Genomic DNA, 16,268 nt, shown 5'->3' on the forward strand with positions numbered 1-16,268 from the left:
AAAATAGTAGCATTTAAGCTTTGTTGGTTAGTGAGGATTAGAGTCAATAAGGCTTCATCTGTCTAGTTATATCTGAAATCTGAATTCATTGAATGATGAATGAGGTTGTAGCGAGAGAAATTGAGAAAGACAAGAAAAGACGGTCCATACAGTATGTTGTATGTTTCGGGATATCTCAACATCTTAATTTCTGCTCTCAGGTTGCTGAAAGTTTGTAATTTTACTTGCTACTTGATTATAAAAATGTAAAACAAAATCTTTACATGATTTACAAATTTCTATTTGATTTTAAACGTTTTTCCAGTGTAAGCCATATGTTGCACATGCATGTAAATGGTACAAATTGTTTTGGTTTTGGACAATAAGCTTTTGAGTTTTACAACCCTTGCAAGGGGATTGTGAGTCCAACAAATTTAGTGTTGAGGGATATAGTTTGGTTCTCCTTAATACATAATATAACAAAGGCCTAGAAATTTTCCTTCAAGGAATATGCAAATGTTTTTTGCACATCTTGGCCTGCAGTTTGTATGAATGGGCATTAGCGCGTGTTATCTGTATTGGTGCATTTGAGGGTATGATTCCGTTCTTACCACCTTTTTAGGTTTGAACATTTGTGCTTGACAACTTAGCTGCTCGAACAAGAACGGAACACTTTTTCTGTTTTTTGGTAATTGCTAAAACAGGTATCTAGCCTATAGGACATATATTTTGTCATCTTAACTGCAGGGACAAAATATGTGTGAACTGCATGTTACTTCTATTTCTTCTATTTCATAGAGAAACAGAGCTTCTGCATATTTTTTACTTTGAACATTTGTGCTTGAAAAATTAGCTACTTGAACAAGTACTAAACACTTTCTATGTTTTTTTATTAAGTGCTGGAATAGGTGTCTGCCCTAAAGGGCAAATATTTTGCCATCTAAACTACACAATGTGTGTGAACTGCATGTTTTTGTTTCTTCTGTTTCTTATGGAAACAAAATTTTTTGGGCAACCATGTCTTTGTGATCAAGAACATTCAGTTTCTTCCTACTAATTGTGCAATGTCTTTACATGTTAGCTTAGTTGAATGCATGTAAAAGCCAAGCTGCTTAACTTATCGACCGCATTCTCATGTGTCCCTCTGTTCATTTATGATTGTTAAATTTATTCATGTTAAATATGTCTTATTTATGCAGTTATAACTGAAACAGTGGTTCCTGCCGTAACGCACGGACTTATTTTCTAGTACATTCTAAAACATCCATTACTATAAAACAAAAACGTGCATTAGTCAATCCTACTTATAAAAAGGAAACCACGAGACGCATAGATTTGGATTCACTTAACCAATTAGCAATTACCACTACCAACTACAAAGCAACAAATATAAAAAGCCCGAAACACCCTTAACACTTCTTCACAAACACAATTGTACCACTGTCTGAGCGAAATTCCAGAAATATCCCTTACCTTTCAAAAATATCATAGCTCTACCAAACGAGTGCCCAACTCCCGCCAACACGTAAGTCTGCTGCGAAAAAAACAACCGAAACAAAAAATTATTAAAAAAAAAAAACAGAATATCCGAATTTGAAAATAAAAAATAAAATACAGTAAACAAACGGCGCGCCCGCGCACAAAGAGTGAGTCGCGAAAATTCAGTACCTGTGACATCAGCACGATCCGTACGAAAAAGAGTCCAGAGCACGAGCGAAACCGGCGGCTATCGGCGATCGCTTCCTCCTCCTCTTCGTCACCAGTTTCTTCGCTGGAGGAGCGGTCTCGGAAGCAGAGTTAGGAGCCGAAACGACGCCGTAGAGTCTGGAATCAAGGGCCAACGGCGTTGATTGTTGAAGCTGGGAGTATTGGACGAGGTCGAGGCCGGGACTCGCAAGAGCAGCAGGAGCGGAGGTTGTGTGTTTCCACGAGCTTAGGGTTTCAACGGAGGTGACGCAGCACTCCTTCCAGTTGAGGTCGGCGAGGTCAGCGACGACGTCCTCCAGGGTGGTGATCACAAACGGCGAGATGTAGTCTTTGAGCGTAGAGCGAGCCGGATCGACAAGCGACAGCGAACTCACGGCGTCGCTAAAACGTTTCTTAAGAGTTGAAAAATGGGAACAAAAGAGAGGAGGAAATGAGATGGATTAGGACTTGTTTGGTTACCGAGAAAGAGAGAGAGAATAAAAGGGGCCAGGAATTCGAACCAGATTTCAAATAAATATGAAAAATGTTAGAAAAAAAGAAGGGAATGCGATGGATTAGGACTTGTTTGTTACCGAGAAAGTGTGAGAAAAACCGGCCAAAGGATTGAAGCAAATTTCAACAAAAAATGGGAAAAAATTAAAAATTAAACTAGCTAAACAGCCCAGAGAAGAAATCATCATGATTCATGACATTTAAAATATAACCGACCAACATAACAATAGTAGATTAATTTTAAGATTTTCTCAGGAACCAAACAGAAGCTAAGAATATGGAGGAAATTGAAATTTCACCTTGGGAACTTTGTAAATCTTCTTGTATCCGTGCATGCCAATGATCTGCAAAACCAAAATTTCGGAAAGGAGCTCGAATCAAACAGTTTAGAAATAAATTGAAAGAAAAATGTGAATAAATTACTAATTTAAAACTAGATGATCTATGATGAAGAAGAAGAAGAAGAGGGACCTGATTGAGATGAGCGACGGTGAGATGGAGGTGGGAGTTGGACTGAATGAGGAGAAGGTAATCTTCTAGAAACATCTTTTCTCTCTGGAAACTCGTCGTCTTCCTTTTTCTCCCACTCGCACTCGCACTCGACATCTCCATTTTCGCTCTGCTCCCTCTCTCTGGGATTTTTTTTTCTGCTCTTTTATTACTGCGTACTGGCTACTCTTCTGTTTATATATGCGGTTGGTTTATCAACTAACTTGTTTTTTTTCTCTTTTCTTTTTCTTTTTTATTTATATTTACACTCTTTCTATTTGATTTTCTCATTATAATTTAGGATTAAGTGCCCTAAACCCCCTAGCCTTTTAGTGTTATTCTAAGTTGATGTTAACATTTTTAAACATTCGAAACAAGTATCCAATTTTTTGAAAATGTTTTATTCGTTAAGTCCCACTTATTTTTTTCGTTAAAATACAAGTGGCAACAATGGGTCCCACTTATTTGCTTACTTGGATACTAAAATAACTCCAAAAAGGCAAAAAGATGAAAAGATAAAAATTCACAAATAAAATGGAAAACAAAATTGAAGATTGGGAAGTCTCGTAACAAAAAAAAAGAGGGTTAAAAATTCAAATAGGCTTTTAAGAAACTTGTTTTTTCTGTTCATGTGATTTCCTTATTCGTCAATTTTGGGCTAGTAAAGCCTCTAGTTATTCTTTGTGGGCAATGAAGATGGTGGTGTCAGCATCATGACAGCCCATAACATAAGCACAAGTATATCTATATGCAATGTGGAGTAATGTTCCCTTTCGTAGAGCGATAATAATCTGGTAAGTTGAAGTATGAAGCACATACATTGGTTTCCACCATATCCTAATTTGTTCCATTCATGCTTGGTTTTGAACGTAAAAAGTAGGTACATAGATGGATTATCGGCAACAAAATAATTAAGTTATTAAGCAAGCACACATACCATATGGGCCATATGATATGGCAGAGAAGGAAGGAGGCATTGTGAAGTGACGGCATGGATAAGGCATGGAATTGGCACGTTCTATCCTTGACAAACAGACTCCCTGGAGGAGTTCTTCCGCTCGCTCGCGGGTATGATCGAAATCGGGTTTCTCGGATACATGCGGATCGAACAGTTAACTACAACGCACACCTTGGGTCTCCCAGCCACGAGAGTGTACGAAAGAGGAAGAGCAAGTGGAAGGAGAAAAAGAAAGAGGAAGAGATGGGCCGGGGACGGAGGCAAGGGCTGTCGGGATAACTGAAAGGACTAATTGTGTTTATCATTTTCGTATCGTTTTTGTGTCATATTCGTTATCTTAACCGGTGTCAAACTCATTATCTTAACGGATTTTTAACAAGTGACCAGATAACAACCTAATTTGTTAACGAGTCGTGTTATTTTGTATGGGATTAACCATCCGATAACGACCCTAATAAGGTAAAATGTTTATGCAACAATGATCTTACACAATGCCACCCACCACCCAACATGCTCTCTCTCTACCAGAGGAGAGAGAGAGGGAGACATTATAATCAAAACTATCCACTTTTGCTCAAAATCAGGAAGTGACACAGGCTGGCATTTTGGGGAAATAAAAAATAATAATAAAAAAACTGTAAAAGGACAACCAAACACATGGAATCCAAAGGCAGGGAAAAATAAATCTAGAGAGAGAAAATTAATATAAAAAAGAAGAAGAAGAATATTACGTATATAATCCCCAAATGTAGAGTAACAGGAAGTAACGGCAGAGCTATTTCTGTCTGCAGGTTCTGAAACAATTGAGTAACTGATTATGTATGTCGCAGGTAAAAATGGTATTCCTTGTAGTAGGAACAGGAAATATGAATAAACATGGTAAATACTAGGAGAGTTACCATACACATATACGCGGGCCAACGGACCAGACCTGAGATGTTTCGCCATTCCTGCTAGAGATTGCAGCTTCTCACCGATTCTTCCAGGAATTGATGGGTTGGACGGACCATCTCCCTCACCTTTTCTCCATTTTTGTAAATTTTAAACGCTGGAACGGTTCTTATGCTCTCCGCTTTTGCCACGGATAAGCTCTCCTCTACGTCCACCTTCAATCAAACAACAAAGTATTTAATCGTAGATCCTCCCGTATAAGGTAATTCTCCTACTGCATTATGAAATACACGATCAATGCAAAAATGGTAAAATAAATCTCATCCGAAACGGTAGGAACACAGTGAATCATTTAACTACCTTAAAAAAGTGAACATATGGATATCGAACACAAAGCATATTTATGAATGGCGATATTTCTGCGCATTGTTCGTTGGATTCAACTTTGAAATGGACGACGGAAACACCTGAAATTTCAAATCTTCAGTTATACAATAGACTTGGATTTTAATTAACTACTAAGAATTAAAAATGGATGAAGCTTACCGGGTGATGATATCGCAGCTTTAAATTTATCCAAACTAGAGACTTCTTCCACTTCACCATCAAACTTCACATTATGAAATTCCTCTCCACGAGACTTGTTTAATGCAACTCGTGCCCGGTGTAGAGACTCAGCAACCTCATTGTCTCCAGGAAGGTCCCTCCTTAAGGCCTCATAATCTCTCACTGCCTCTGCCCATCGTTCAAGCTATAAATTTGGGGAGAAAAGACACCAACAGTCACATATAAATCAACAAATAACAAATTCAAAGAATGAGCTCCCACCCACATGCACATAAGAAGGACAACGTACCTTTGCATTTGAGGCAGCCCTTCGAAGAAGAGCTTTGATGTAATTAGGTTGAATCTTTAGGGCTTGGTTGCAGTCTTCAACAGACTGTTCCCATTGTCCGAGCTTGGACCGACAAACTGCTCTATTGCAATAGAGAACAGAGTTGGAACTATCATATTTGAGGCCCTCCCCATAAGCAGAGCAGGCTTCATCAAATCTTCCAGAGCTAAAAAGATCTTTACCCTGAGAACGAGCATTTGCAACCTTCTTCACTTTATTCGAAACCCTCATTACTTCAACATTACTGTAGTCAATCAGTCCTGCCTTCCCTACCGCTGCTACTGCATTCTCAAACCTGCAAAAAACCTATTATCCTTCTAGCTCACTCTAAAAACAATGGCTGGTGTGTTACGTAAGTTTGAAACTTCAGTTCTTACCTTCCTAATGCCATCTCAACCTGGGCTCTGACATACAGAACATAAGCTTCAACAAGCATGCCAAAGAGTTTGGTTTGCAAGTAAGGAGGGTAATTTTCAAACTTGGGTATATCTGCTAGGCTAGATTCTGCATCTTCGAGCTGATGTAGCTTCAGTAGAGCTTCAACTTTACAAGCAACAAGCTGTGTTTTAATTCTAATTAGTTTTAAACGATTTGAAAAATTTTGTTCCACATCAATCAGAAAATTAAGAGAACTTGATCTGTGTTATACCTGAGGAGAGGACTCTGCTCCAGTTGCTATGGCTGCCTCAGATTCCCTTAGCACACTTTTCCAATCGCCAAGCTTACGGGCATCTTCACATTGTTTCAGATGCTTCTCCAATGACTTCAACTTCTGCAACTCAGACTGATCCGGCCGTTGCCCAGGAATACAGAGGTGATGGTAGGCATTTTCAACTAGCCCAAAACTGTAAAATTTCCAAGTTATGGATTAACTGAGATGACGCTGAATGAATTCGAAATGTTCACTTCAGAGTATGATGCAAGATAGATAGTGGACCAACATAACTGAAAACTTCGGAAAACTTATAAGAATCCCAGATGCAAATGGAGGGCCACTAAAACTATAAACTCTATGCAAATAAATTAGCCATAAATATTTCAGTTACAAGCTCTAAAAAGACTCAAAGTCGAGATATAGCAACAAAAATACTACAAATCTGTACTCAAACGCGCAGAAAGATAAAAAGAACACAACATAGAACAATGTTCCAAAAACCATTCAGGTTGCCAGCAACACAGAACACAATGTTGATATCAGAAGTACTTGTCTACCAATTCAAATAATAGAAAATGGAAGCGAAAGCTTGAGGTAACACAAACCATTGACACATCAGAGATACCAACAAACCAATAAGAAACACACTTTAGCACAATTCATGTGAAATCTAAACAAACGGACCAATCACATTCCAGCAATGTAAAAAAAACATGTTTACTATAAAAGTTGCACAATCGTACAAACAAATAAGACATCGTAAATAAAATTGCGAAAAACCTACTTTCGATTGATTAAAGTCTCAGTTTTCAACACTACTCACCGAAGATAAAGAGAACCCAAGCGCTGATGCGCCCTCCCATAACCAGGGTCCAACCTGACAGCCTCCTCACACTCCCTCACTGCCTCCAGAAGTCTCCCCAGCGCTGTTAACGCTGCGGCACGGTTACTCCGGTAGGCAGCATTGTCCGGAGACAAGGATATGGCACGATCATACAATGCCAATGCCTCAAGAAACTGGCCTCTTCTATAAAGCTCATTAGCAGATTTCTTTACCTCCTCTGGATCAGAGTTCCCAGTTGCCCTCTTTGCCATCGCAGACTCGCCGCCATTCGCACCCCCACCGCCTCCTCTGACTATGCTGCCGTGGCCATAGTTGCCACCGCCAGACCCCAAAACATCGGTCTTGTTGATTCCTCTACAGACCAATCCAGACTTGGCGATTTTCCCAGATGGGCAAATGTTGCCACTCGGAAAAACAGTGGTGGTCGACGCCATTGAAGCAGAAGAAGATGAAGTTGCTGTATTAGTATTACTACTCGCATTAGTACTGAAGCTGGTATTGAAGCTTGCACCAGAGTAGATCAATGGGGGTCCAGCAGACACCGATCTCCGGTGAACCGGCTTCCAATTCCTCGGCGTCGTACCGGATCGGACCGCCTCGGAGGCTCTCGGGCTTGTTTCGGACGAAACCGAGAGCTCGCCGGAGTGGTTGTTGGGTTTGGAATCCGATCTTCTGCCCAGCTGGGTATTGCTGGTTTTGCTCGAAACTGAACCAGAAGAAGTACCTGAACTGCAGCTTGAACTGGTTACTGCTGCCCCACCGCTGTGGCCGAGTCCATTGCAGCCATTGGCTGAACTCCGAGTCATCAATGGCGAGACTGGCGAACCCAGATCGAGCTGTTTGACATCTGGCTTGTTGCTGTGGTCGTTGGTGATGGTAGTGGTGTCGTTGTAACTCAGTGAGTCACGGAATCGGTTCGTGAGGGAATCAAAGCCCATTTCTTGCAGAGATTTGGCACTGGTGTGGGGCATTTTTGCTCAGTGCCTAAAGCTTCCCCAGAACAAAACAGAGTTTGTGAATTCTGTGAGCTTTCTTGCTTTTGTTGTTTTGAATTTCAATGCTCTTTGTTGAAAGAAGCAAAAGGAAGGGAGTGATAAGAAAATGTGGAGAGGTTGGCTTGCGGCGGCTGTAGGGAGGAGGAGATGAAGGAGGAGGAGGTGGAGGAAATGGAAGAAATAAAAGAAAGAAGAGAGAAAAGAAGGGGATGGGGATGGGGATGGGGATCCCGTGATGTTAAAAGGAGCAAGCAAAGAATGACTGAATGAGAGACATTTCCCCCCTTTCCTTTAATCAATTGAAACAAAAGGTAAATAGAAATTAATTTTTTATTTTTGGTTTTATCTTCTATTTTTTTGTGAATTAGATTTCTTGCCAAACAAAGTATGAAAAATGATTCCTTTTTAATTTTATTAACTAAAATTGGATTAGACCATTTATTATCCTTGTCTCAATTGTATCCATAGCTACCTGCCTCTTTCTCTATATTTATAATTTACATACAAAAAAACTTAAACGGTAACTAGATAGGTAACTAGATAGTAACATAACACGGCGCTAACCACTTTTATCATCTGAAACGTTAATTTTTTGGATCTACCTTCTTAGATAACTTTTACAAAATTTCATCCAAATCAGAAAAAAAAAATATTGTAGAATCGACTCAAACCCGTGATTAGTGACATAATAAATAATTCATTTTCTGGGAAAAATCTCAAGTATATAGGTATATACGGAAAATCAAAAGCCCACTCACTAATATGTCGAAGGGTCGTAGCCCCCGAGTCTCGATTGATGGCGCTCGTCCTCAGGATAGGTCTCATCTATATGCGAAATAACTGAATAAACGTTATTTAAAGCATATACACAAAACTAGGAAATAACTTCTCATACAATGCTCAAATGAGGTATTTTAGAAAAGTTTTTCATGACCCCACGCGCCCTCACGCGCCGGCGAAGGCACTGCCAGACACGCGACCCACACGCAGACATGTGCTTGGCACACCAAACCGATTCCCTAACGACGTTAGGAAATATTCCGTTAAAAATCAGAATATGCCGTTATGTTTACCTGACGATGTTAGAATATTCTGTTAACTTTGACGAAATATTCTCCTCTTTCTTTCTTGGTTCGCCAGAGTCCGACACTAGTCACCGCTGCGATCACCAGAACGGGAAAAATAATCAAACCTTCATATCTCCTTCAATTCTTAACCAAAATTCGAAGAACATATTCATACCACTTTGGGGACCTAAAACCAACAGAAAGTCGCCTGAAAAACTTCGATATTTCGGCCAAACCTGCAACTTGCTAAACCTGGGCTTCCCGACGTCTAAATCACTTCAAAATTACTCCTTGAGCTTCGTGATGATGTTTTAAGGCTCACTATAACCTTAAAACTCCTTGAAAACTTCACGATTACGAGTGCATGAATAGTACTCAAAATATGAGATTCTGGGTTCTTGGGTTTTACGAGTTCTCACGTCGAACTAAAGGTATGGATGTGTTTCTAAGCTCACAAGGAACACAAAAACAACCTCCTCGATGTCAATCCGTGGTTTGAACGCTGAGTTCAAAGGGTGACTGTACAACTTATACCGACAATAGATGGAAGCCGAGAGAAGGGGAAAGAGAGAGTCAACGGGATGGGTAGGTGTGTGAGTGTGTGTGGTCCAATTTGCAACCGACCAAAAATAAAACCTAAATCCTAAATAGTTCCAAAAGTCTAGGAAAATTAGGAATTGGACCACAACCAAAAACATATCACACAAACACATCTCAACGTCCAAGGGTATTTTAGACAATTCACACCATCAAAAAATTTATTTCAGGACGGGTTGTGACAGTGTATGAGGTGAATTGAATGTGAAGAATTGAAATAAAATAAGGTAAGATAGTATGAAATGGTGAAAATGATGAGAGAAATGGTGTAAGTATTTATAGGAAAAAAAATTGGGAACTTACACGAAAATCTCCCGGTACTGTTCACTTTAACGAAAAACCACATTTTTACACTAAAAAGTCAATCTTAGTACTATTCACTTTACCCTTTCTTTTATCCTTATCGTTAAAACTCAAAGTTTTCAAGCCTTTTTCATTAGTTTTCTTAAAAAAATTAGAATTTTTAAATCTCTTATTTGAATATTGTCTTAAATATATATATATATATATATATATATATTTTGGCCCGGTGGGTCTCAAGGTTATTTTGGTAAAATAAGTACCTAAATTCATTAAAAATTACTAATTTCATCCCTCCTATTATGTTCAAAATTATTTTATCCAATTTTTCGTCAACTTAAGTCACTTGACACACTTTAAAGTGTAATACCGTATTTTCTCGCCCATAAGCCCTTAACATTTCATATAGTCGTGAATCTAACGTCTAATTTACCGTCCGAAGTTAATTTCATACACTATTTCTTTATTAAAAATTATCATTCTACCTTCCAATGTGTATCACATGAAAATAACGTGACCTAAATTGACATAAAATTGAATATAGTAGCTTCGAATCTAATATCAGGGATGTGATTGGCAAAATTTTATAATTCAAGTACTAATTTTTCTGAAAAAATATTTTAGAGGACCTAATTTTCACTCAGATAATAATTCAGAAACTAAATTAACAGTTCACCCTAGTAGATAGATAGCTTAAAGAGATGTGTAATTAATTTTTATTTTGTCCTTTACAAAGTCCAAGATAGAGAGACCTATAAGTTCTTCGCGTTAGCGACACAGCGCTTGGCATGCAAACTATGAAGGACCTCTCACCTCTCCGCCGACACCAAGGCGCCGTCCAAAAGTCCGAAACCTCACTCTGTCGAGGCGCCGACCCCACTCCTCCGAGGCTCCTAACTGCAAAGGACCTCACCGCCGAGGCACCGACCATTAACCACACTCAATCTCCATTCTCCAGGTGGGTTGCTCAACTTGCTCTAAATTTTTATTATATGGTGTGGGTAGAACGAGTTTTTATGAAATTTGATTGTTTGGGTTGATAATCGTGTGTGTTTACAGATGAACTTTATATGTAGTTTTGATTGATAAAATTTGAGTTTTCTTGTTTTTTCCGTATATATAATTGTGTCACTTACTCAGTTTGTAATTAGAATTTTTTTTTTTAGATTCCTGTTTAAATATTTTATTTAATATATATTCATACATTGAAAAATTCACATTTTAATTGTTCACTTCATGCACCAAAAAACTCAAGACCCGTCCTGGAGATCATATTATACATTTCTTTAATAGACTTTTGAATTCCGCTTCTATTGATTTTTTAATGTAAAAATATGATTTTTTGTTAAAATGAATAGTATCAGAAGTTTTTTTGTTAAAGTTTAAATTTTTTTTAATGCCTTACCATGTAGACTACAAAGTGGGGTTAAAGTTTGTTTATTTTACCCAATATGCCATTGACCCGATATGCGTGAAATATGCTTTCAAGCCCCACATTCAGCATATCTTTGATACCGCATGGTTTAATTAGAAAAATTCAATTTAAATATTTAAAGGTGCTGCATAATAAAAAATTCATGGGTAACAACTCATTTACTTTACCGTTTTGGACCCCCGTACAACTCGAGGGTATATGATAGATATTTGAGAAATATTATATTTTTTTCTTTGAGCACATTGGTATTTTTATATTAAGGGAAGAGAGAGTTTGGCAAAACCACACAATAAAAGTCTAATTTGGTATCGAATTCGCCATCAACGAGATTCAAACCTAAGACTTTTCATTTTCAAGTGAAGAAAAATTCTTCTTACCATGGTACTAAATGACAAATACTATTAAAACTCATCTTTAGAAGGAGGACTTATTGTCACGAAATAGAAAGTTTGCTCACTTGGAATAAAAATTAGAGGACCTAAACTGGTAACCAAAATGTCTCGGATTAAACTCAATAGTTCACTCCGTTTAGGACTTGTACCTGATTATCTCTTCTTTAATAGATGCGGCTACTTGTAATTTAAAGGTAATTGGACTGAATTTGTTGAACTGTCAACAAATTATGGAGGGGTCATGGTTTAGTCATGATTGAAATAAATACTTAAATGTCAAAGATAACTCGTTATAATCTATTTCATGGGGTATATTGCAATCCTTTCTCCATATTAGACTACCTCCAATTGAGATTTAAATCCAAAGTATAATGTCACGGTTACAAAATTTGGATGTAAAAACAAGCTCTAACTAAGATGTCTATCCTACGTGGATTAGTGAAAGGATTGTTTGCTACGAATTCTTGTTGATGAGAATATACGATGTCTTTTTTTTTTTTTTTAAATCTTTGTTGCTTGGGTCTCAGATTTGCACCAATCATAAATAATGATGGTTGGTTTTAACTGATTTCTATTTAAAAGTGGTCCGGTAAATATTATTTGAATAAGATAGACATGTACCGGAGCAAGAAAAAATTTGACATTGTCACATGACTAATTGGAAAACAATGAGTAGATTTCAAGTACTTCGTTGAGCAGATTGATAATCGCAAAATTACAAATATCAATAGAATTGTTAAATCTCATGTTACGTGCAGATCATGTAAGAACAAAAATCTCAAATCATATAGATAGTTTAGATCGTTGAAAAGAGTTACTGAATGTGCACCATAAGGAGTATATGTAAATGATTAGGATTTGAGGACACACGCTTTTAACACTCATTTTTGTGGCCCCACTCGTAATGTACATCTGCCAAAAACCACTCAATTTAACACACGCTTTCTATGATTTAGCTGTCTATCTTTTATGTCTTGCCTCAAATATTACATCTGCCAAAAACTACTCAATTCTGAAACCATATAAACTTTGGATTCATTTTAGTGTTTCTTTGTAAAATCGTATCCATCTATTTTATTCACCACAAATAGATGTCTTAAGAGTTTTGAATTTGTCTAATTTTTTGCAAGGATGATCTATAAACAATGTACTAAAATATAGACGGTTTAGATCATTAAAATAAAACTATATATTTATATCTTTAGGAGGTGAGCTTCACTAGTAAAAAGATAAAATTCTAAATTTACACCTCTCACATAAAGTAGAACTCAATATTTACATTTCTTAAATGTGTAAAGTGAAATATAAAATGTAAATTGTACGTTTTAAATTTGCCCGTCTTTTTTTTTAGTACAAATATATAAAGTGAGAATGATAAAAAGGTGAAACATTCAAAATACCAAAATTGTCCTTCAAAATTACAATTGAACCATAAGAATTTAAAGTAATTCACCACATTTTAATTTTGAATGAATTTTAAATTTCAAACTTTAATTAAAAAAAAAAAACTCCCACATTAGTAGATGGTTTCATGGTTTTGCTTCATTTTTTTTTGAATAATTTTTTAATAAAAAAAAATTAAAAGACATAATCTAATATAAAAAAGGCAATTGGGTATGCATGTGACAAGATGCTAGTGTTATACTAAAAGGAGAGAGGAATTCAGTTAAACCAAATAATGAATAACTTAATTTGATATCGAATTCGTCATCTATAAAATTTAAATCTATAACCCCTCATTTACAAGTGAATATTTTGGACGGAGATGTTGGAGAACTTTCATTGTTGTGTTGCTCATCATGAGCTTACGTGTATTATGTATTACCCTAATTAGTATTTTAACACACCCATATATCATATATGGCCAATGTGTGCCGTACTTGTGAGACAGTTGGATGACATAAACCCTTCAATGAGTGAAATTACCCAAGTACCCATGCCTTAACACTGCATCACAGCCCATTATGTACCGTCAATAATTCTCATATGAAATATTGTATGCGTCGTGCGGTGCACAATGCATGTCTTGGTCTGACTCGAAACAAAACAAGACAAGAAAAACTAGGTCCCACATAAATAAGGATAAACCCTAAATCTGAACACTACATAGAAGGCTCAATAAATCACCTCCCTCCTCCATTTATGGTAATATTTATCTCTTAATAAATATGCTTACAGCGTTGCTAGAGATATGGGTGAGTTGGAAAACCCAAAAATTGAAAAAAAAAAAAAATACATAAACAAACCATTGGTAACAAACCAAAACTAGTCATTTAGTAATATGGTCTAGTGATATTTATTTTTATTTGTTAGTGAGAGGTTTTAGGTTTGATTCTAACCAAATACGAATTTGAACCACATTATTGCTAGCACATTGTGAGGTTAAACCCACCCCTCCCCTTTTGTGTAGATACTATTGTTTGTTAAAAGAAGAAACAAAACTGATAAAATAAAAAACCTGAAGCTAAAGAAATTGAACTGAACAAAAAACTATTGGTTCAATTTCGGTTTTAGTGGTTTCGAAAACTGAATTGAACATAACCGATATAACTTAAACCCAAGAGAGAGTCGTTTTACAGTTAGGTTAACCCTAGACTTGGTAATTTCTGACAAGACCCATTAATCCGATACGACATGATATGAAATTAACAAGTTATTGGGTCGACACGATAATGAATCGAGTCATTATCAGATAACGCGATAAGCACATGGTAAGATAACGGGTTGGTCTGGGTATACATGTGGATAACCCGATACATGATAAGAAAAATATTAATTTAATAATTTTTTGCCCCTAAAAATACATAATAATTATATAATATATATAATTATATATCTGATATTATATATTTATTAAATTAAATTTAGAAAATTTGGAAAAAATGAGGTAATATATTTTTATATGGTAGAGTACTATTGTTTTATTTCTGTTCATAATTATTTTGGTAAACTTCTCATAATAATGTTTGATTTTTTTATACTTAATTTATGCAGAAGAGAGTTCTGATGTGGAAAACATTACTAAAAACATCATCAACATAACTCTTGAAGGCAATAGATCAAGCCGAAGTTCCAATACAATTTCCTCATGATGATCGATGAGAATTGAAGGATTTTGTAAAAGAAATAACATGCAAGCTTTGAGTTTCATTGACAAGGTTTTAACTTCTGAGAAAGGCTTCACAACTTTGAAAAGAAAAACTCATTCATTTTGCATATCCTTGCACATTTGATATTTTGTAGTAGATTAGTAGTGTATTGGTGCTTTTTTATTAAGCTCTTATTTTGGAGTGTAGATGAAGTACTTGATGACAAATGTGTTTTTATATTTTGAAATAATATTTATGTGGTAATGTGGTATGTGCAAATTTAAGAATTTTTTTTTTCTTAATGGGTCGGGTCATTTTACATATTGGTTAAAGTAACCTGACTTGTTAAGAACTCGTTAAGATAATGAGTGTGATACCACACGACTCATTATGATAACAAGTATTACACGAACGCAACACAAAACACGACAAACACGATTCGTTTGTCAGACCTAGTTAACCCTAAGCGTGTTCTTCCTCTCCTCGTCCACATCACTTGAGTCCTCACTCGAGTCGTGTTCGTTTGCCTTTGCCGCTCCTCGTCCTCAAACTTCAATCCCCGTCGTTTTCCTCATCGCCGCTCCTCCATATTTACATTGAGATTGCTGTGTTTGGACAACACAAATGTTCTTAATGGAAGAAAACAAAACCGTTACAGACACATTTGTGCATATATCATAAATGTTGTTCCACTCCAATGCTAAATGGGATTCCTGCAATTGCAGATGGGGTTACACTTTCAATGACATGATGCAATTAAATTTTAAGTAATAGTAGAGTAACTAAAACACCCAAGTAGGATTGGAATAACCCACTAAATTCAAAGAATGTCAAATAAAAATATATTTGTTAATTTGCATATATTGTCCAAGTTAATTTACTAGAAGATGAAGAAGTGAAAGAAAACTTGTACCTCTGTATCTTATCATTTTTTTATGGGGATCAAAAGGGATACGTTTCTTAACAACTTCTCCATTTTTTACTTTCATTTGGATAAAATATGCTAGTTAACATCCATATTTTTATTTAAATTCATAGTGGCCACATACATCTCCTACTTGTTTTTGTCCAACTTCATAGATTTGAGGCCATTCTAACATTCTTTTCTTTTCCTGTGAGTTTACGAAACGTAATAGAGAAACAAACAACTACATAATTTGATTTCTTCGACAGCAACAAAACTATGGTCCTTGAGGTGCATATAATTCTCTTTACTTCTCACACACTCTTTATTAATTTCTATCATTCGATTTTCTTCATTTCATTCGATCCGACGGCCGAAAATTAAAAGTGCATGTGAGAAGTGAAAATGAGTGTGTAAATAGCACATCTCTTCTCAAATTGTTGAAAAATCTTAGACAACTATTTTCTGAAATAATTAATCAAGTAAAGTACATCCCACAGGGTTGAAGATTCACACGTACATTTCAGAATCCATTTTAAACAAGTATATTATGCACACAAGGACAAACGTACAGCATAA

At 36.4% G+C, this 16,268-nt stretch overlaps 2 protein-coding genes and 1 long non-coding RNA gene across 4 annotated transcripts; 1 reads left to right on the forward strand and 2 right to left on the reverse strand.

Moving 5' to 3' along the window:
- Positions 1–1,283: 1,283 nt before the first annotated feature.
- Positions 1,284–2,916, reverse strand: LOC103442060 (uncharacterized). 2 transcript variants are annotated; one of them, XM_029108487.2, is made up of 4 exons: positions 2,650–2,916; positions 2,478–2,522; positions 1,648–2,078; positions 1,284–1,510 (listed from the first exon to the last, which is right to left on the reverse strand). In XM_029108487.2, the coding sequence occupies exons 1-3, from the start codon at positions 2,788–2,790 to the stop codon at positions 1,656–1,658; spliced, it is 609 nt and encodes a 202-aa protein (XP_028964320.2). In that variant the 5' UTR covers positions 2,791–2,916; the 3' UTR covers positions 1,284–1,510; positions 1,648–1,655. The 2 variants fall into 2 exon arrangements, with proteins under 2 accessions (XP_028964320.2, XP_008379021.4); XM_008380799.4 differs by having other exon boundaries at positions 1,284–1,513.
- Positions 2,917–4,331: 1,415 nt separating this feature from the next.
- Positions 4,332–8,294, reverse strand: LOC103442061 (inactive TPR repeat-containing thioredoxin TTL3-like). The gene is made up of 7 exons (XM_008380800.4): positions 6,890–8,294; positions 6,061–6,256; positions 5,789–5,970; positions 5,373–5,706; positions 5,063–5,267; positions 4,877–4,983; positions 4,332–4,731 (listed from the first exon to the last, which is right to left on the reverse strand). Exons 1-7 carry the CDS (start codon positions 7,879–7,881, stop codon positions 4,579–4,581), a joined length of 2,169 nt encoding a protein of 722 aa, XP_008379022.3. The 5' UTR covers positions 7,882–8,294; the 3' UTR covers positions 4,332–4,578.
- Positions 8,295–10,650: 2,356 nt separating this feature from the next.
- Positions 10,651–15,049, forward strand: LOC139198530 (uncharacterized). The gene is made up of 2 exons (XR_011584073.1): positions 10,651–10,827; positions 14,691–15,049. It is a non-coding gene; the product is annotated as an uncharacterized lncRNA (long non-coding RNA).
- Positions 15,050–16,268: the final 1,219 nt, after the last annotated feature.

This window comes from Malus domestica, chromosome 09 (assembly GCF_042453785.1).
Source record: "Malus domestica chromosome 09, GDT2T_hap1".
NCBI classification, from domain to species: Eukaryota; Viridiplantae; Streptophyta; class Magnoliopsida; order Rosales; family Rosaceae; genus Malus; species Malus domestica.

What these genes read in the sequence shown, in the direction of transcription:
- LOC103442061 (XM_008380800.4), bottom strand. Translation starts at nt 7,881, where the DNA reads ATGCCCCACACCAGTGCCAAATCTCTGCAAGAAATGGGCTTTGATTCC. An exon ending in GGGCTGCCTCAAATGCAAAG is followed by an intron (nt 5,268 to 5,372) that starts GTACGTTGTCCT and finishes CCAAATTTATAG; the next exon opens with CTTGAACGATGGGCAGAGGC. An exon ending in AGCTGCGATATCATCACCCG is followed by an intron (nt 4,984 to 5,062) that starts GTAAGCTTCATC and finishes TTGAAATTTCAG; the next exon opens with GTGTTTCCGTCGTCCATTTC.
- LOC103442060 (XM_029108487.2), bottom strand. Translation starts at nt 2,790, where the DNA reads ATGGAGATGTCGAGTGCGAGTGCGAGTGGGAGAAAAAGGAAGACGACG. An exon ending in CCGTCGCTCATCTCAATCAG is followed by an intron (nt 2,523 to 2,649) that starts GTCCCTCTTCTT and finishes TTGGTTTTGCAG; the next exon opens with ATCATTGGCATGCACGGATA. An exon ending in AGATTTACAAAGTTCCCAAG is followed by an intron (nt 2,079 to 2,477) that starts GTGAAATTTCAA and finishes TCAACTCTTAAG; the next exon opens with AAACGTTTTAGCGACGCCGT.